The 20,661-nt window shown below is 40.5% G+C and overlaps 1 protein-coding gene across 3 annotated transcripts in view; it reads left to right on the top strand.

The window, feature by feature from the left end:
• Positions 1-20,661, top strand: part of Syn1 (Syntrophin-like 1) — a 173,676-nt gene that overhangs the window by 87,873 nt on the left and 65,142 nt on the right. For all 3 annotated transcript variants that reach the window (XM_070666944.1, XM_070666942.1, XM_070666943.1), the window contains one exon: positions 901-1,089. In XM_070666944.1, coding sequence (XP_070523045.1) covers positions 901-1,089 — 189 coding nt within the window. The remainder of the gene's footprint in view (positions 1-900; positions 1,090-20,661) is intronic.

The following is a 20,661-nucleotide window of genomic DNA, read 5'->3' as shown; positions in this document are numbered from 1 at the left end:
TGAATGCTGATTTTCGCTTCGAGGAGATTTGCGAGATCCGCGGAAATGTCATTTGAGACCGAGAGCGAGTAAATACAGCTGGCTGCGCGTACCATCCACACGGAGCCTTATGGCAAACATATTGGATCATCGTGGATACGATACATCAGAATTCCGCTCCCGTCTCGCCGCTGTCGCCACGTGACGTTCTCCATTAAATTTCGCGTAATAGGGCCGACAAGATGTCGACTAAGCGCAGGAGGCCTCTCCGCAATTTGAAAGGTCGATACTCGATTTCCGCGACATGACTTTCGTTTCAGAGTCGCGCGCGTATCTCTCTCTTCTTTTCCCTCGAAAAGAAAGTTGGGTTTTTCCTGGCCGAATTCTCGCAGGCCCTCAAACGCGCGAGCTCGTACGAGTAATATGAAGTACATCAAAAAGTAAATTGCTTTTCTTCGTTTCGAAGTTTTTCTTGTTTTTCTTTCGAAAAGCTCGTAAACCTCTCCTCAATAATGGACCTACTCGCGAATTTGTAGTCGCGTTTTTCCCCGAGTATGATCTGACTAGAAGCGAAGCATCGGTTTCTTTGTTATAGAAACTGTGACCCCGCGCGCTAATAAATAATATGAAAAAGTATCAAGCTACGTAAGAATAAATTTTTTTTTTTATCGATATGCTATAAATTTTGCAGCTTATTGCTACGGTGATATACCGAAATATTGCAGTACATTTTCTGCAGTAAGGCGATCCCTGATGAATCAAAGTAATAAAGAAAAATTTTTTTAATTAAAAATAATTAAAATAAATGTATTTAAATTAAATAATCTTGCCGCGCGAGCTCAATTTAGAGATAAAACACAAACATCTGTATTTTCCGTCCAGCTGGCGAGGCACGTCTGACGACGTGTTTTCTTGTTGCAGTGAAGTACCTGCGAGAAGTGACGCCGTACTTCAGGAAGGCTTCGATCATCCAGGAAGTGGGTTGGGAACTTCAGCGCGGTTTCCTGAGCGCGACGCCGCCGCCGCCAAAGTCACCACCGCGGGCGGATACTCGTTATCTGCCATTACAACTCTGCAGACTCACCAGAGCGCATCCCTCTTCCGATCCCGGTGAGTCTTAATACCGAAAAGTCGACGTGCGGTTCGAGCAGTTCGTCCCGCCGTGTAAAGATTAACTCGTCGGTTGTGCGGTCGGATTCAGGAGATCCGGGGCGTATTTCCCAATTTGTTGCGATGTTAACTAAAAGCGGATTATCGCACGGTGTTGAATTCGACGTATCGTTTCGCTGTGCGAAAATTTCCGTTGCTATTTCGATCGCACGACGTTTCGCGGAGAGTAATATACCGAGCGGGAAATAAACGTTGCGCGATAACATTTTTAACGAGATAATCTCATTACACGCCTATTTGCGCGCTCATATAATTCCAATATCATTAAATCGATACGATTAACAATGATTTCTCACTGTTTAGCTGATGCGTTTTGCAATATTAGCTTTACGGTTGGCGAATTTGATTCATAATTTAAAAGCGGATGCTTTTATTTATTAATTTTTTTTTTTTTATTGTTTCAAAGTGCTCTCGAAACGAGAGCGTTTGATAATTTTTAGATAACAAAGTACCGCGTTAATGAGACACCTTCAGTTGCATTCCAGCGTCAATGTTCAAATCAATAAATCCTCCCTTGGTTGGAAACAAGAAAATAAATTAGGGCTCGTTAGCTTAAGTAACTATAATTACTTCATTGGAGTCCTCTTTTCTAAAGGAGTATTGAAGCGATTAAGGCGAGAGCCGCCGATTACTTCAAATTTAATCTAAAACTCGGAAAACGAGGGCGACGTTCGGAGGAAAATAAACGTGCCGGGGGTGGAAGCGGGGGGGAACGAATGGAAAACGCAAACGGATTGCGCGTTTTATCGTCTTGATTAACGAAGTAGTGCAATCTAGATCGCGGTTGAAGAGTTTAGGAGAATCGGGGAAAGATCTCGTTTACCTATTTGCCAAGCGCAGCGACGGTGGTAAATGGCCTCGCGGCAGGATAAAAGTCCAGTCCTTCTATCGGAGACAGTCGCCCGCCTCCGTCTACGTAGTGATAAACTGGGGATGAGTTAGCACGAAGGGAATATCTCTCCCCCTCGGGCTCGTAGTGAGTTAATGAAAGGCGAATGGCTCCTTAATTCTGTAAAGCTTCTCCGTTCTTCTCTCTCCCCCGTTTACTCTGGCCGCACCGTCTCCGTTCAGGGCCGCTCTCGCGCAAATTTTCACCTCTTGAGGGGATTGTTAGCGGTCGCCCATATGTGGCGTGCAGTGGTTGCGTTTTATTTGAGCGGTTTAGCTTTAAATGTCTCTATTATTTCAGTCGCGTTGTCTCTTAGTTAGTTGTAATTTCATTTTTGCTTTTTTGTTTTCTTCGCGGGTGAAAATTTTGTAAAAATAAATTACAAACTTTAAGATAATTAAAGTAATTGAGATGAGCGACGTGTATCTAAAAAAAAAAAAAAAAAAAAAAAAAAATTGTTAGTGAAATATTAGTACGTTATTAATATCAACAAAAAAAATATGTTTTTTAATAAATTTTGCTTAAAAGACTGACTTAAATAAGTCTGAATATTACGGAATATTATTAGAGAAATAAATGATGAAGAGAAAAGAGTAAGAAAATCTTAAAAGAAGCAAGCTAGAGGAATTCTTGATATTAAAGGGTTAAATCCGACCCTGGGACTTTTCTCAACTGAAAGAAAAACCGCGGGAGAGAATAGCTGCGCTGTTAAGAGGAGAAGGCAGAAGGGAAGAGACAAGCGTGGTCGGCGCCGAAAGGGGTGGTGACAGACGGGATGGACAGTAAGGGGTGGCTGCGAGCTAAGAAACGCAATCAAAGACGTGCCGTATCTCTTCCCAGCATCTCGCTAAGCCGTGTCATAGAGTAACGTTTACTGATACTTGCGCGTGCTGATATTTCTTAAATCAATCTCGCGGCATCCGCATTGCAGTGTCAAAGCCCGTGCGTCAATTATTAACTTCGGATCGAAAATTGAAAAGCGATTTAAAGTCACGCTTCAATCTGGTGCGCGATTTAAAAGAGCACGGCGTCATTATCATGAGAATGGAGATACCTTGCGCCAGATTAGATCGATTACGTCGCTGAATTCCCGGTCGTTCGTTAGCTGTAACGATCTCGCGGACAGCAAACGTGCGACCGACGAACATTCCGGTCAACGGCGGAATTTTACAGCCGATGCAGTAAATTTTATGTCGTTGCCGCGACGATGATTGCATTCATATTGCCGCGATCGATGAACGTGAATGATAACGGGAGCGATAAATTGGACGTACGGTTGCATGGCCGACCTACCGCCGTTCTTCCGCGTTAAAGCGCAGGCGAAATCTCGATTGTCGAAAAACGGGATACAGAATATCGGCAAATCGCCCGAAAAGAAACCGAATATGTAATACTATGTGTAACACTTTGAAAATACATATGTAGTGGTACCTCCCTCAGGTTCGTAACTATCTGAGCCCGCATTTCTGCAGAGACAGCTTTGGACCGGCATTTCTATTTATATTTGAAGTGCGTCATATCGCTGATTATGACGTTTGAGATAACGACGAGGCGGGGGATGACGTCCAGATTCCGTGACGGAATGTTATGCGCAAATGAGCATCTATGCAGTGCTTGGAGTTGCCCGCGGCAAAAGAAGGACAAAAGCGCAGTATGTCAGAGAGGGGCGTAAAAAAAAAAAAAAAAAAAAGAAAAAAAAGAATAGAGAAAGACGGTTTTGCCGCGTTGAATGCGCGTGTTTACACGATGCCCGCGACCGCGAGCATCATTTTGCGGTTGAAAACGTTCAGTTACACTCGTCGCGCGCTGAAAACAAACAGTCGGGGGAGGGAGGAGGGTCTGTATTCGTCGCCGTTGCGAAAGCTCGCCGGAGCTTTTCTAGATCATGAATTGCAAAAGCCGGTGTTCTACTACCGGCTGTCAGCACGGCCTTCGTAAATCGCTGAGATGAAAACGCGCGCGGTGTTTCACATTTGACTCGGTTAAATAGGTGGTGGGAATGGAGCTTTGTTCGAAATGGGACTATCTGAGTTGCATAATATAAATTCTAACGGCGCTTGTGTTTTAGTTTCTTTTACTTTTAGCAGTACCTGGCAAAAAGGTTTCAGATTCAACGATTACACTACTTACGCGCATTTAAGATCACTTTTAAAATCTTTTTAATTTTTTACTTCAAATAAATGTTATATTATATGTATATTATATTTACATTGTTCTATATTATATGTATATTATATTTACTTTGTTCTATATTGTGCATGTGATTGCACGAGGCTCGCGTAATTCTACACATAAGAGCGAACGTTAAACGCAAGGGAGATGTTTATACAATCTGTAATGTGTTGAATCATGAAGCATATCGCTTGCTAAAATCCGCTTCTGCTTCTCCGATTACGTGATCCGCGCTCCTCAGTGTTAATTAATTAACAATCAACGCTCTTTGATCATTTACCCGTGTAGAGTGGTGTCCTTCTAAGCATGTGCGGAATATCAGACGGAATTGATGTCGCGACGCAAAGTCAGTAATCAAGTCCTTCTGCCGTTTCAGAGCTCGCAACCTTTCGAGATCTTGCCGAGTTACCCTCTTCAGGCATGAAGGATTCTAGCCGAAGAAGACGGTTGCTTTGCAAGCTCGCGCAAGGCAACCGCAAGCTGTGCGAAAAGCATTTCCTCTGGGAGAGCCTGTACGCTCTCCCGAGAATTTCTCGAAGGAATCGTTTCCGGAACAACCTCTAGAGATAAGCGAGTGCAATACCGTGATTGCGCAGATATTAATTCAAGTTCTCCTAACTTTGCAAGCAATCGCATTTCCGTGAATTTTGGATACAAGTATTCATAAGAATTAAAGAAATCGAAACTTTAGGATCTAATGCAAAATATAAAGAAAAAGAAAAAAAAAAGAGAGATTGTCAACGTATTTAATTTTCAAAGTTGAAACAAGGAATTAAAACGATTCACGTACGAAATACTTTTTTTTTTTTTTAAATTAATCTTTGGAAAATAAATTTTGTTCGAATTAATTACACGAAAATGTAAAACTGGGGAGTTTTCAATTTGCTCGTTTTGACAATTGCGTGACGGTCGCGCGGGTAACGGCGGAGCGAAATAGCAGGGGCCGTAATTAAGCGTAAACAACTCATTATCTCGAAGAAAATCGCGACTCGCTTCTCGACGACAAAAGGGAAATGAATGAGAAAAGACAAGTAAAGGTTCTGGTATCCCTGATGATTCTCGCTCAGCCGCGCCTCATTAATCAGACGGGCGGCATATAGGGTGCAATTATCCGGCGGTAATTAACTTCGCAAACTGCAGCGCCCGCGAAGTCCGGGAAGGTGGTGGGTGCACACGTGTTAGGGGGATGCTTCGCGTGGGGATGGTGGAGGCGGTCGGATAGTCTGGATAGAAGGTTCTTCGTGGGTTCCAGCCTGATGGAGCTGTTCTGGAATTATACACGGGGTTAGTCCTGAAAACCGGCCGGCAGCCAGCTTTTGCCCCGGAAACTAATTTAACTCTCGCATCCTCCGCTCTCCGCTCGCCACCCCAATCTCCCTTTGCCCTTCCCCTCCCCGCCATCTCGCTGCTCTTTCACCTTCCGCTTCTGATTTCGACTTGCGCGATCGCCCAAGTCTGAATGTGATACACATCGCGTGATGATCAATTTCTACGTCCCGAAATGCCGTTCGTTTTCCCCGACGGAGGCTTTCAACGGTGGAAAATTAATTTTTGTTCCTGGCTCGTTTAAAATTATTTGCTATAATATCTATTGTCGATTGGATTATTCAAATAAAATTAAAAGTGCAAAGCAAGTAATTACTAACAACACGTGCGGTAAAGCATGATAATTTTAGTCTTATCTTTTAATTGTATTCTCTTTCCATTCACGAGCGTTTTCAAAAACGATATAGCGTTCACTCTGGCAGCGTTCTATTGAAAGTTTGCCATGTTGGTTCGTTATATTGATAATCGGATGAGCGCGTAGATAAAACAAATTTCACGCTCAACAAGATCGAACAAGTTGTAAGTTTATCGGGGAACAAGGAAATTAAAAGATCATCCACGGCAAACATTTCCCAACTTTTTGCTTTTCTCTTTTCAATTTCTACAGGAGATATCTGAGCACTGATAAATATTCATGGGTACAAAAAAAAATTAAATAAACAAGCGAACTATCGTTATAATTATTAATTAAAATATTAATTAAATAAATACACGGCAAATTTCACAATAAATAATACTGCGAGGCGGATGGAAAAATATTTTCCGCCATTGATTTTTCCACGGTTTATTATTACGCCGTCTCGCGCCGAAGCTTAGTTTGATCGTCATACTTTCTCGGCTGTCAAAGACCCGCGATTCGCTGTAACAAGAAACGAGACCGGGTGGTGCAGCCGTGAAAATCACAGAGATGGACACAGGACTGGCAGGAGGGGGAAGGAGGACGAGAAAAAAAAAAAAGTTGAGAGATGCAAAAAGGCCATAGGTAACGAGCAATTGCAGGGGCCGTTATCAGTAACAAGCGGAATTGCATTGTGCGCCGAAAAGCCCTCCGGCAAAGGTCTCATTACCATCGTCATGCGAATCCCAAGCGATACAAACGAGTACATCCACGCGCGCCCGTTTGTCCTGCGCTCGTGTACGTGCAAGGCACCGCGTGTGAGACTACGACGTGGACACACGTGCGTGTGGTGTATCGCGTAAGTACGAGTATTATCGCGTTGTGTACACGTCGTCGCTGCAAGGGCTCCATTATACTCTGATATCGTTACGCGAACCGTGCCGGGACGGTTTGTATAAGTGATGGCCCTACGATAATGCCGTAACATTAACGACGAGGGATTTTGTTACGGCGATCGTCCCCGTGGATCGAGTGTACAATGAACGGGTTAATTATTAAGGATCACAGGCGCGGAAACAAAGGATTTTAGACGCACGCGGACTTCTACGTTCGTCGACGACGGATGCGGCAGTTTGTCATTTCGTCTATATAGAAATCTGAGGACTCTGGAAATCGCGTGCTCGCGGAGTTTCGTAGCGGCAGATTTTTTTATTATTAATGTCACGCCATTCTTGAATTCAAGACGTCGCTTAAGACGGGTTACTGATATTCACTTTGAGAAGTTTTTTAAGATTTAATTAGGGATATTTTTTTTTTTTTGAAGGGGGGAATTAACGTCGCTCAAAGCTCAAACGATTGAATAGCAAATACATGTTTTGTTGCGATTTTAATTACTTTTATAATATTTCGAATTGTACGTATTCAAATAATAACTTATTACGGCATTTAGCGTTATTTTTCAAATTTATTGAAATATTTATCTGTATTTATAATACGATCGGTTGAGCACTATTGCGTAAAATGGGTACTTTAAATGAATGATATAAATGCGAAATATGATGTGTAAAATGAACAAAAGTTCCATGAAATTGTAATACGGATTTGATTGTAGATCAGTCGGTAGTAATTTTTTAAGTGCACTTTTGTGCGCTTTAGCAACTGATTCTTTAAAGCAAGTTGGATTTATCGAATGCAATTCCCGGATACTTCAAATTTTTAATCGTTTGGCTCGGTCGTTGGATAAAATTTTAGTCGACGAACATGAGATAAGTGCCCGTCGTCGTTTTTGTTTGTAGCAATTTCAAATCCGATTACCGTGATAGTCCTCGTTATCAGAGAATTCCCCGGTACCGTGTCCAACTTCTTTCACTGCCTTCCGACAAGTCGCGTTTGCATAGTTCGGCCTTCGCATAGTCAGCTAAACACTTCGCCGTCATGCTGAAGGTTCGTTACACCGGCTACATAAATCAACACAACATAATAAACTCGAGACAACGGCGCGCGGCCGTGTCTAATAATGTGCTTCGGCCAGCAGGAGAGAGGAGCAAGAGGAAGAAGCGTTAATCGACATCGAAAATAATTATACAACTTTAATATTAAAAAAAGAGATTGCGCGTTTACTTTCCTACACATCGTTCCTTTATACGAGCAACAAAAGAAAAACATTAAATTTTTTTTATAGGAAAACGGATTTTAATTACATTTTATAATGTCACAGAAATAAATATTATACTATAATATTTAATATTATATTATAATATAATATTATAATCAGCGTAATAAAAAGTTGATTAATTATTGATTGCGTGATTAAAAATTTACTTTGAATCACGACGAAACGGGAATAATAGAGTCACTTTCGCGAACCCCATCTACGAAGAGAACTTGGTAAACATGCTAACAATGTTACATCCAACGCGTCGGCGAATTCACTTGGTGACAGAAGTAAAAGCCGTAGAACAGTGTAGGTGTCGACGGGGACCATTACGGGACGGACCGCGTATACACGTGCTCACATGAACGGCTCTCAAAGCGCGACAGACGAGGCGGTTACGACGTCGACGCTATTCGCGTCGCGAATTATTAATTTGCGCCCTGGCGATACGGCCTCTCGCGCAATTCTCGTTTTGCGGCGGGATTCCGTGTCGGCGTGTTAAAGCGTATCGCTCGCATCGGAGATTGAAGCCACCTCGCGATCGCGCATTGAGGATTGAAACTCCACCGGGGAAGATAAAGTTGCGAGAGATTTCGGAGACCCAGTTTATGTTTCCAATTCCCAATTGATTGCACGGTTCCAATTTACATTTCCGATACGCGTCCGCGACCGCGTCTTGTCTTTGTGCGAAATTTACAGTCGTCGCGACGCGTGTGTAAAAAAAAAAAAAAGAAAGGAAATTAATGAGAATTATTGTTCAGAAAAATAAAAACTTTCCATTTTTTCACGTTTTCTTTTTCTTTTATATGCATATCGGGAAATGTTTCTATCGTACGTTCCGAAACGTTAAGGCGAATACGCGGACGGTGCGAATAAAATATGTATATTTGTTTGTGTTTCATTGCGAATACGCGTGTACGTGGCGTGCGTATTCTGTATACCTGCGCGATATAATGTGTGCATCTGCAGAACGGCGCGCACGAGAAACAGTCATATGCTGTTTTGCAGAAATAAAAGATCGTAACATTATTTTTTCGTTCCTCTCTCCTATCTTTCGCCGTGCCGCGGCCTGTTTCAGATTTTACTCGTAACTAAACAATGTTTATTACTCCGTCAGCTTTGTTACGTTGCAAGCCGGCCGTAACGTTACGTGAGCGATCAATTAGCAGCCGCGAGCAATTTTTTTTTATAATTTCGTATTATACTCGTACAAGGGATAAAGAAGAAAAAAAAAGGAGGGACACGTTTAACTCGTTTCCATCCACTTTTCGAAAACAATTCTTCCATCTTATTCCGTTGTTTTTCCGCCGAGCAGACAGACAATTACTGAGAGAAGAGTTTGAGAGAGAAAAGAACAATAAAACCTGGGGAGGACGCTTCGTCATCTCCTTTTTAGAGACGTCCCGTTTCGTCAACAGCGCAAATTTCGATATATCGTAAAATTCTCATCGCCGAGCACGATTGGCCTCCGATATCTAAAAATAAAGTACAAAAGCGGAGAAGAGCGACGAGATAAGCTTGTATGAAGAAGGAAAATGAGTGCTCGATAAGAAAACTTTCGATCGCCGGATCATCAATTCCCAGAAACCGCCGTCGAAAATATTATAATTAAAACACCGGAGCTTCGCGTCAATCATTCCCGCAATAGAAATTAATTTTATATTCGCGGCGACGGTAATGTTGCGTAATTGAAATATTCATGCGCCGCGAATAAAAAGAAGCGGCGTGGATTCTGCGCGCAAAAGTGTCTGCCGCGTTATATTCTCGCGATTCTACTCGTTTCAGTTTTAATAATAATTATTCTTTTACCCTTTATCGCCATCTTCGCTGGCGTTTTATATATCGGCGCGATAAGATACGTTTCGATGATGCTGTGAAATAATTTGCATGATGCAGATAACAATCTTCGCTCACTCTATTTCAGCAGATTGTTGAGTAACCTTAATGCGCAATTAGTAATAAAATTTGCTTACGCGGCTCCACAAAGCGTATTTAAATTGCTGCGCGCTGTTAGACGCGCTCTATAATTCCTCGCTGAATACATTAGTTAAGATCCCATAGGTGCCGCAAACGTTGAGATTCTATAGGTCCGCGTCCAACAATTCCACAAATCGTGCATTTTATTTAGCATAACAAATTACGCCGCATAAATTCTTCCCCGAATACGTCGCGACGCAAAAATCAGCCTCGCGTTGGTGATTACCCAAAATCGCCACGGTCCATTTAAATGCACTTTGCTTTAGAATAATTTTGCTGATATTTTATAGAAGAGTTTTTACATGCAACTAATTTTGAACTCCTCTTTTTAATTGAAATATTAATAATATATTCTCTGAGAATTATTATCTACAATTACGTGGAAAAATATTTTTTTTTTAACAATTTCTTTTCCCGATATTATTATTTTAATTTTTTTTTTTTTTAAAGAAAATAAATTTTTTTTTTAAAGAATCTTTCGGCATTTCATACTGCACGTGAGAAAGGAGCCAAGATAAATTATCAAAATTTTACAAATTGACTTAATTCGGAATTCGGCTTTAATATTTGACTATCCAATCATATGAGGGCAGTGAGTAGCGCGAGTCCTGAAACGTGATCGGACTAGGCAAACACACCACTTCTTATTTGCAGTAAATTGAGATCTATCTTGCTCAAGTAATAGGAATATATTGTTTTGAATATAAATCTTCAACACGCGTTTGTTCGTATAAAAAAAAAAGAAACATATTTCGCGATCGTTTGATCGCAGGAAGCTGTGGCATGCAAATTTACACTGGGCCAGTAGCTCGCTCGAGCATTAAAGTTTCTAATTTTCGTGTTGACATTTAAACGAAATGCGAATACATAAAAATAAGACCGCAAACCGGTCCGGTTCTAATTTGAACTTGCGCCTCTATTTCTAACATAATTTAAATCTAACCGACTCGGAGAGAATTCTAATATAATCTAACTTGTCCTTAACCAATTTAACTTTTGTGAAGTCATTTACGTGGTAAGTTGTAAGAATTGTTTATCGTGTTCCTCATTTCTGACGTCGTAGTCCAATATTGCGTTAGCAATATCGTTCTTAATCATCAAATCTTTAATGGGAAATAAAATTTCCCAGGATTGCAAGTAAAGTTTTTTTTTTTTTTTTTTACGCTCTACTTTATTTTTCTCGGACGCTGGTAAGCGCGTGCATTTAATTTTCTCTTTTCGGGCACAGCTACGTTATTGGATACTTCGCCGTTAATTGTGTTTGCCACGGTGATACGCGCCTGCGTATCCTAATCGTCGTCACAGTCGTAGTAGTGTTTTTAATTAGCAATTAGAGAACCAACACATTAATTTCCTGCCCGTGTGTTGTGGCATTCTCTCGGAGGCCAGCGGTAAATGCAAATAGGCCCACTGCTGGCCAATTGATTGAATTGACTCATGCGTTTACGAAATCGTATGCTTTGTAGTAGTATTCCGCTCTGTATTAACGGTACTTGATAGTGCTTAACAACAATAGTCGCGCGAAGTAATCTTGTCAGTAAAATATTACAGTCCGTATTATCCGAAAATCATAAAATGCGAATTTATTGCTAATTACGTCGATTATTTTTTGGTAATTTAATAGCAAGTATAGAATGTTTTTATGATCCACGCGTGACTCGTGCGCTTTAAATCCGCGTCTATGTGGTCTTGATAAAATTGATCTTTTGTAGAAACGAAAAGAAAACTGGTGGCGAAGAAGGGAAAGAAGAAAAGAAAAGAATGAGAGAGAGACGAAAGAAAGAAAGGGATGAATGGAAACGAAATGTAGAAAGAGACGAGGGTAGAAGAAATCAGAAAATGGAGATATATAATGCAGTTGAGTGAAGTGAGTTATGTAAAAAAAAAAAAAAATGTGCAAAATGCACAGAATAGAGAAATAGAGAAACGCGTAGAGAAAGAATGAAAAAACAATGACGGGATAGAGATTGCTACTTGGATATACAACGACTTTTCAGTTTTCTATTCGTCTTGAGTATTTCGTGGTAAAATATTTCGGAAAAATTAAAAAGAATACAGAGCTGCATCACGATTTGTAATTATTATATCTATTTGATGTTAGAATAAAGCGTATTAAAATACGTTGTACTTAATAATAGGCAGATAAATTTAGATAAAATAATATAAATGTGAAGTTAAAAAGAAGCACAAGTATTTTTATTTATTTTTTTTTTAATTGTATTTGAAGAATTTTGAATTTAGGAAATTTGTGTTGAAAATTGAAGTATTTAAAGACAAGCCACGACACGTGATAATCGGTTTATCGACGAACCTTTATTGGGACAAGCGATATCCGGTTCTATTAACGGCCTTTACATCTCCCTCGGTTTCATTTCGCATAGAAAAATAATACGCGAATATCAACTATACCTTTTTGCCGACCGTTTGTTCTTTGCGCCAGATAAAAGGATAAATTCATTATCCTTTACGTTCGGCTACGATCGAACGAATTTTTATTAAATTTATAGTCAGGTATTAATTGCCATACTTCGATGAAATAAATTGTATCTTTTAATTTTTGGTTTTATAATAAAATTTTTTTATTAGCAATATTTGAAAATTAAAAAAAAAATTATTATTTAATTTTCTTTAAGAATTTACAACAAATCTAGCTGGTATTACAGTTTACATTACATTGATTATGGAAATTGTGAAAAGAGACAAGGGAGAGAGAATGAAATTTAATTTTAATCCCTTATCAAAAGAGCGTAATGATTTATTTCAACAATCTCGTTTCAAGGACGAGAATGGAAGAAAGGGGCACGAAAATGATAAGATTCTTCGGTTTTGTTTGAGAGTTTTCTGAGAATTATAAGGCTTTTGGTACTTCAAAATATTCATAAATTTTTAACGAAATAAATATACAAACGTTACCACAGTGTAAATGAATATACGCGAGGTAATATCTACATCTCGAATGTTTGCAGTTTTTATAAAGAGATCAAAGGGTTCCTTGAGAGAAATATTTTTTAATTCGATGAAGTTACAGCTCTTATAATAGAAAAGTTCCTCCGAGCTTCTACACGTGTTTAAATACAGTATAATAAGGCCGAATATTAAGAACTCGTGCTTTATTGTAAAAAAACGAAATCAAAATAAGATTCGAGCTGCGCAGTTGATTCTTTTTTTTTACGATCCGCAAATTTCAGAGAGGCAATAGTTTATCCCGAATCATTTTCTACGTATCGAATAATTATGACGTTTACAAAAGATCAGGGTGAGCTCTCGCCGAAGCTTAATCAGGCTTTTTGAAAAAAACATTGTATTAAACTTCTCGGTTGAGGTTGGTGAGTTGCCGTGGAAATTGTGTAATCCTTTCGTTTGTTTCGGATTACGCGGCAGCCGTTTGCCAAAAAGAAAAAACGCAAAATCGGATGCACGTGAAAATGTTATATACGGTTTTATATGTGGAATGACGAACCCGCCTGTACTTTTTAAAATGTTTCCATTAATTTTTTCCATTATGCGTTGTCACGACTTTAACGTCACATTATCGCGTTGTCACGTCGCGTTTTCGTGTTTTCAAATAGACGGTTTTGTATTAAATATGATAAAAATGCCTTCCAATTTGTTTGGAATTAACGCAACAGCTGGCTTCACTAGATAAACGAAGATATGCGTAATTTCAAACGGCGAAGTGCGCGCATTGTTTCTAAATAGAACATTATTGCGCCCGCGTTACTGAACGATTATACATTAATTTATGCGCGCGTATATTTTTATCGAGTTTGAGGATTTTGTTTATTAACGTCAAGCGGAGAAATTCAATTTTTGATCGAGCCCGGCGCGGCGGTGATGTACGTTCTTAGACTTTCATTGAGACATAGCGACGCGGCGAATCGACTTCCGCCACTTCTTCCTCATCCTTTTAAAAGATTAGTAGGGCGAGAAGGAGATTTACCGTGGTGAAGGCTTCTTCTTTGCGAGAAGGTGGGCTTTGCGAGAGAAATCCATTGCTTTTATTATTTCAAACGGAGAATAATGGGAGTTTCGCGCGGGCAGTGTCGCAAAACGACCCAATAAGCCGCTTTTGTTATCTTTTTATTATCAGACTGTTGATATCGGTAATTTGCACTAAAATGAGGACTCGCATTTTTTTCTTAAGGACACGCAGTTTAATAAAAAATATTAATTTTTTTTTTGCGCAAAATTATGAACTAATTTACAGTAATTTAGGTTTTTAACGCGGTTTGTATTTTGAAATAGCATGTTGCGCCAAGTTGCGCAAAAATGCGACAGGACTGAAAAGATACGGGCACACGAATGTGCAACGTAAGCTTAGATACGGAGCTACCGTGGGTCTTACACAGGGGTAATTAGCTTTGAGTCGTAACGTATAAATGATGCATCCCAGAACTTTGCACTCGCTGCTCGTAGAATCATTTCATCTTTGTCGCTTATCAAATGTTAAACAAGAACGAACGACGCTTGCGAGCGTTGCTAGCGCTAAGTAAAACGCATTCCAACGGGAATGTGTGCCCGAAGTATACGATTTGAAAATGCTTGCTGATTGTAAATTTATCAGGACACACGCGCAGGCCGCATAATATTAAAAAAAGAAGTCCGGGAAACGAAACTGAAAGCGTCTGCTTTACGTGCTATTTTCGCGGAGGAATCTTGTTTAATGCACTTAAACTTGTTTGTACGCCGCGGTGGCCAATCCGGGGTGCAGAATTAATCAGAGAATCCCGAGTTTTAACCGATTTAACATCCGCTTCGCAACGTTGCGCGCATTCATCGTTGAAATCAGGACAGTATATAAAAGCTTTTCGTTGTACGTGTTCCCCGTAAAAAGGATACGTGCTAGGAAATTATGTGGCTTTCTGACGGCGACAATTCATTTTTCAAGCTCCCGGCGACGCGCACCTCTTCATGCGCGAGAACTTTTTCGAGAGTCGCTCACTATTTTGTTCGATTTTGTGCTGTATATTTGTGAATCTATTTTTAGCAATTATTTTTTTTTGTGTGTGTATGTTTTTTTTTTTTTTTTTTTGTTTGAAACGTAAAATTAATATCCGACTGGTGGATTTAGAATTAAATTGCAAAATTCGCGTTCGTTTGAAATAATAGATTTCGAGATTATGAAAGCGCTTAAATTTCGACTGAAGGACGAGGAGGACAACAGATAAAGCGAAGCGGCACAGACGGAGACTGGGCGATATCAAAGGAAATTTATGAGCAACGTTACAGCCAAGTCATTGAAGTCTTAGCTCCGCTATTTAGCCGCGAGGTCTGGCGCACAAAAGTGTGTTTAATTAATGCAATACAATGACGAACTGTGAACGCTGCGATTACTAAATGTGTCACCGACTTTTAGCCGTCTTCCACTGCGTTGCGAAGTAGCTCCTTTCGCTTTGATCGCCCGACCGATACTCTCATAAAGAATTTTCGCGTGATGACTCAAAACACCGAATGTTAAATTAAAATAGCAACGTTCGGAGAATAAACGCTGTTGAGTAAAGTACGATTTTATTAGACTCACGCAACGTCAAATGTTTCGCGACGATCAATTAGCATAATTATTGATAAGGATCGCGTCAAGTATTTACAATTGCAATTTTAACAAGCAGTATAAATATCACAGTTTCGCCATTAACTTTTGAATGCTAGTACGATCTTTCAAAATGATGCGAGTTCTCTTCCGCTCGTCAAATTCTATTAAAAAAAATAAAAAACTTTTTTTCGCCGGCGGGCAAAGGTAGCGCCGTAATCCATATGTAAATTTGTCGGTTTATCGTTACGGGCATGTCGATGAAGCAATTATCATGATATTCGAAAAACGAGCTTTTTGTCCTGCCGGGGACAACGATATGGCGCGGTATTGGCTTGATAAACCTATCGCAGCATCAACGAGGCAAATCGAGAGCGAGTGCATCTTGCGACCGATGAAAACCACGCAATTTCCAATGGTGGCCTCCGCTCCAAAAATTAATGGCCCGATCGGGCCTGTCCACGACTACAAGGGAGGTTAACGTCGGGGTTTGAGTTCCCAATTTCCTGCTATCCTCTTTTTTTTTTATTTTTTTTATTTTATTTTTTTTTTTATTCTCCTTCCTGCTTTCTGTCCCGTTACGCCACCGCCGTCGCCGTCGATCGGCGAAGCGTTTCGCGTCGATGCCATCAAATGCCATAAAATGAAATGTCCGACGATGAAAGCGAATGATGGCGGTGGAGTGAGGCGAAAACGAACGAGCGGGAATGAACAGTCAGGCCAATCGCGACGCGACCCATCGTTAGACCTGCGTTTGACGCGGACGTAAGTGCACAAGCGTCGTATTGTCATATTTAGCGAAGACAACTGCCGTGTTCAACGGCCGGCAATTCATTTCTAAACACTTCCTCTCTGCTCCAAGGGGCCACCGCATTCCCCCCTCATTTCCTCGCGCGACTCGGGGTTTACATTATTACGGCGACGTGCGATCATTTTCTTTCGAAACGAGACAATTACACCTTTAGCGTAATATATTTCAGCGTAATAATAATTATCCGAAAGAAGTGCTTTTTTCTTCTTAATTTAATTATTATTTATTTCTCCGCGTAATTAGATATTTGCGAAAAAATAATGGAGACTTTCTCGAAGCATAGTTCCTGAAGCTTTAATATTTTCCAGTAGAATGCAATTAAAGGTTAAGTGAGTTTTTAAATACCACTTAAAATAAAGAATTTCAGGGCTCAAGAAAAACGTGATGCAAGCGTATAAAAATCGTCGTTCTCTCGAAGAGGCACGGAGTATTAATAAATCGAGTTTCTTACTTTCCGCCTCCCTCCCTCTCTCTATCTCTCTTTCTCGCGCTCGTGAATCTAATTTTTGCTCTCGCTTCCTTGGTGCATATTGCGAGCATGATCCACATCCGGGAATCCCCGTTGTCATTAGGGAAATTTCTGCGCGAATGTCAGGTCGTCACAATATTAAACGACACCGTGGTGCCGCGTTAGAGAATCGCGTAATACTCGGTAGACGTGCCGCTATTGTTCTAACCGTGGCAGGATGGATCCGGAGAAAATAATATTGGCTGAAAGCTTCCTTTGGAATGTTTGCTGGCGAGACCGTGGCGGTATCCGCGACAGATTTTGACAAATATTGCCGTGTATTCGTTCGAGAGACGACCGCCGGGAGTCGAAACGCTCTTGAGAATTGACGTGGCAATACCGAGACATGTACGCGAAAATATTTGACAAACAAGTCACTTTGTCACGAATTATTCTCTTAATTATTTAATACTGATTCGCTGTAATTCTACTTGACCAAGAGTCACGGAGCAATCTCGAGAATCTTGTTTGGAAAATGGGGCAGACCGAGAAATGCACTGCGGCTCTGATGCGTTAAAAGGAACGTGATGCCGCAACTAAGTGATACGAACCAACGGTAGGGCGCGTCCGCTTAAAGGCAATTTGGTGCCGCATAGATAAATCAACATAACTCGACATGCTTACAATAACGCTATTAATTTTAGTTGTTAAAGTTATACGAGCCGTGAAACTCAAGGAAAGCAAATATTTGGCTGGTAGCACTTGATGTTGGCGCCCGCACCCGCGTTCGCGTATCAAGTGGCACGCACTAATTGGCGCCACGCGTACTACTAATATACATAAAGTTAATATTTATCAAGCATGAGTCCATATCGTGTTCGTTGAAGGTACTACTTGCGTAATACGTTTTGTTTGCAGTTTTAATCAGTCGGGTCGCGCGTCGGGTTCTTATAAAAGCGCAAGCCACAACTTCCGCTCTTATTTAAAAATCATAAACCGATTTCTGTAAAATAATTTACTAGAATTACAAATTATTATTATTATTATTTTTTTTAATTAAATCTAATGAGAGATTTACGAGATACTTTCTCTATGAATTAAAAATATTTCAAATCTGCTGAGCCGCGAAATTAAGGACTTTACACCGGTAATCCGCGAATTAAAATATTTTCCCAGCGATTCTCGAAGCTCGAAGCTAAGGATCCGCGTCTTCGTAATGCGGGTAAATCTTCCCCCCGGTGCTCGTCTTTCTTTCGAAATAATTTCCACGGTATCCCCAACGGAAACCGCCGGTGCAAAACCCATTTTCAACTGTAATATCGTTGACTCTGTTCCGGCTGGTGTTTGAATGAGGTTGATAGATACCGTAGGACTGTTACGGCAGGACCCACCGATATAATCCTCTTATAAGCGTGAACTCTTGGTACTTAGTCGATTACAAAGATGGTAGACGGTAACGGAGAGATGTTATCAAAGAATACAAGTCCGCGAGGCGATCGATTACATCGTTGGGCAAGCTAGATTACGGTGGTGTTCTCGCACACCATTGGTCACCTGGCCCTTCACGGAGACATCAGCCGCTGGCTGCAAATCTTATTTGAATTGGAGATGGCAAGTTTACCCCTCGGGTCGACTGACGTCGGGGAGTATAGGCAGCTTAAGAGGGAGTCGGTAAGTAGCTTAAGGAAGCTTGCGGGAGGTGAGGACGAGTACGTGGCGGTTTCGCCCATTGCTCTCGGCGTTCTATTTTGATATCAGCCTTCAAAGACTCACGGTCACGTGTTCGTGAATATTTCACGAAGCCTGCTCGAGCCGTTGAAAGAATATATATATATATTTCCTTTTCTTTTCCCTGCAGATTTGCTTTGTTCCTTTTTTGTTTATCTCTTTAAATGCACGTGTCTGCAAGTAATGTTCTCCTTTTTTTTTGTATTATTAAAAAAAAAAGAAAAAAGATAATTTAAATAGTAAATTTGTTTGCAGATTTTTTAACGATATTGATCGATAGTTTTTTGTACTATTAATTTTGTTTTGATTTATTAATTGACATTTTAATTGCGATCCTCTGATTTTTTGTGCCTTATAATTTTTTTTTTGTTTTACGGATCTTTAAACTTTACATATTCTTGCGGGATTCTTGCTTAAGATTGTTAGCTGCACGGCCGCAGAAGTTTTTTTATCAAGTTAGACGAGACGAGCAACTTTCTCCTGGATCGTTGTCTCGATTGCCGGCCGCGTTAAAAACAAAAGCGGAACAACGCAGGAATCTCGGGTGTATAAAATTGAAATATGGATCCGCACGGACGCGGATATTCGTGTAATCGTATCCGTTGCTCGCCCTTGCCAACCCCACGATCTTTGGGCCCTCAGATAGTAGTGACGGGGAAGCGGGAGGAGGGGGAAATGGAAGTACTTATTGAAAAGTTAGCGATTTACGAGCGAACTTCTCGGCTGCATTAGAACGCGTATAGCGATAAATCGAACCTACAGCGAATCGCGCCGGCGGATGTACACGAGCTGTACAAGAATAAGGTGCATCCGGCTAGTCTTGTGAAAAAGGGGCCGATAAACGCACGTGCGACAGTAGAACGAAAGTATTTGAAATTTTTAAGTCGGACGATCTTCGCCAAACTTTTAGACTTTAGATCCATATTCGGATTAAAATTTTTTTTTTTTCTACTCGAATTTTTCTTATCGCGAGAGTCTTCTGACACTTTTAATTAAAATCTACAGACGTGCGGCACTTTGTTACACCGAGGCTTTCGAGTTCGAGCTTTCGAGTAATGTATGAACTTACTGTTGGGCTACGTGTGAATTTCTTTTATGACGAGCTTTTATCTGAAAGTATATATTTCGACACCGTATACTGTACTTCTCGGCTGGTGCATCGCGACACCATAGGTGTATTTACAAGTTTGTGACGAGAATTGAAGCGAAATAAGAGGGGTCGTGTTTACTTTGCCGAGTTGGCTCATTGTGCCCGAAACGACTTTAGAAGGAACTCCACCCGATTCGCAAACATTTCTTCTGCTCAATGGAGAATCTTTGAAGGCGGAAAATATAAAGTGGAAGCAGAAGTGAGAGAATTTATCAAATTTTACGAAAGGAATCCAATGTCCGAAGATTTGATAAGTGTCTAACAATTTGGAAGTTTGGAAAAAGCTTCGCGTATCTTATTTATATACGAGTTTTATACTTTGATCGTATTTTAACTTTGCTAATAATTCATTCGATCGTTATAACGTTTACAGTGACGGGAAATACGGTTCGCGAATACGTACGAAAGAATATATCTGAAACAATCGTTTCTCTTTTTTTATCCATTTTAATTATCGCACAATTTCTACCTTATTTGCTCGATAACCATTATGCCGTTTATGCCATTCGATTAAATATTTCTAATGCGCTCCGTTGGCTTATCAAACGCCAACAATTTATTTTTTGATAAAAAAAAAATGAAATTTATATTTTCTCGCCTCTATTTTATCGTTTTTCTTACGCCGCGTGTATCTTCTTGATTCGGGACATTCAGGATGATGGAAAATACCAACGGCGGTGCTTGTCGCGAGGATCGATATCGAATTTCGTGCACAAGAAGGCGTAAGTACCTTCATCCGAACTATTCCGGCATTTTCGCTAGCGTTTTCAAATTTCCCGTTGGACCAGCGGCGATGACAGTGGCTGGATAATAGCCGGCACATCGTCTTCCGAGGTCGCGAGGGTTCAATATTAGACGTTTCTCATCACCGACTTTACTAGCGGTCATTTTCGCCTGGGTTAAACTGCGAGAACCGAAGGTGGGTCTCCGAACCAAAATTAAAATCCGAAATTAAAAGTCTTCGTGCAAATAAAACGTTATATAAATAT

The sequence above is a fragment of the Cardiocondyla obscurior genome, linkage group LG15, assembly GCF_019399895.1.
Source record: "Cardiocondyla obscurior isolate alpha-2009 linkage group LG15, Cobs3.1, whole genome shotgun sequence".
Taxonomy (NCBI): domain Eukaryota; kingdom Metazoa; phylum Arthropoda; class Insecta; order Hymenoptera; family Formicidae; genus Cardiocondyla; species Cardiocondyla obscurior.
The sequence above is the reverse complement of the archived record's forward strand: the minus strand, read 5'-3'. Positions and strand labels throughout refer to the sequence as shown.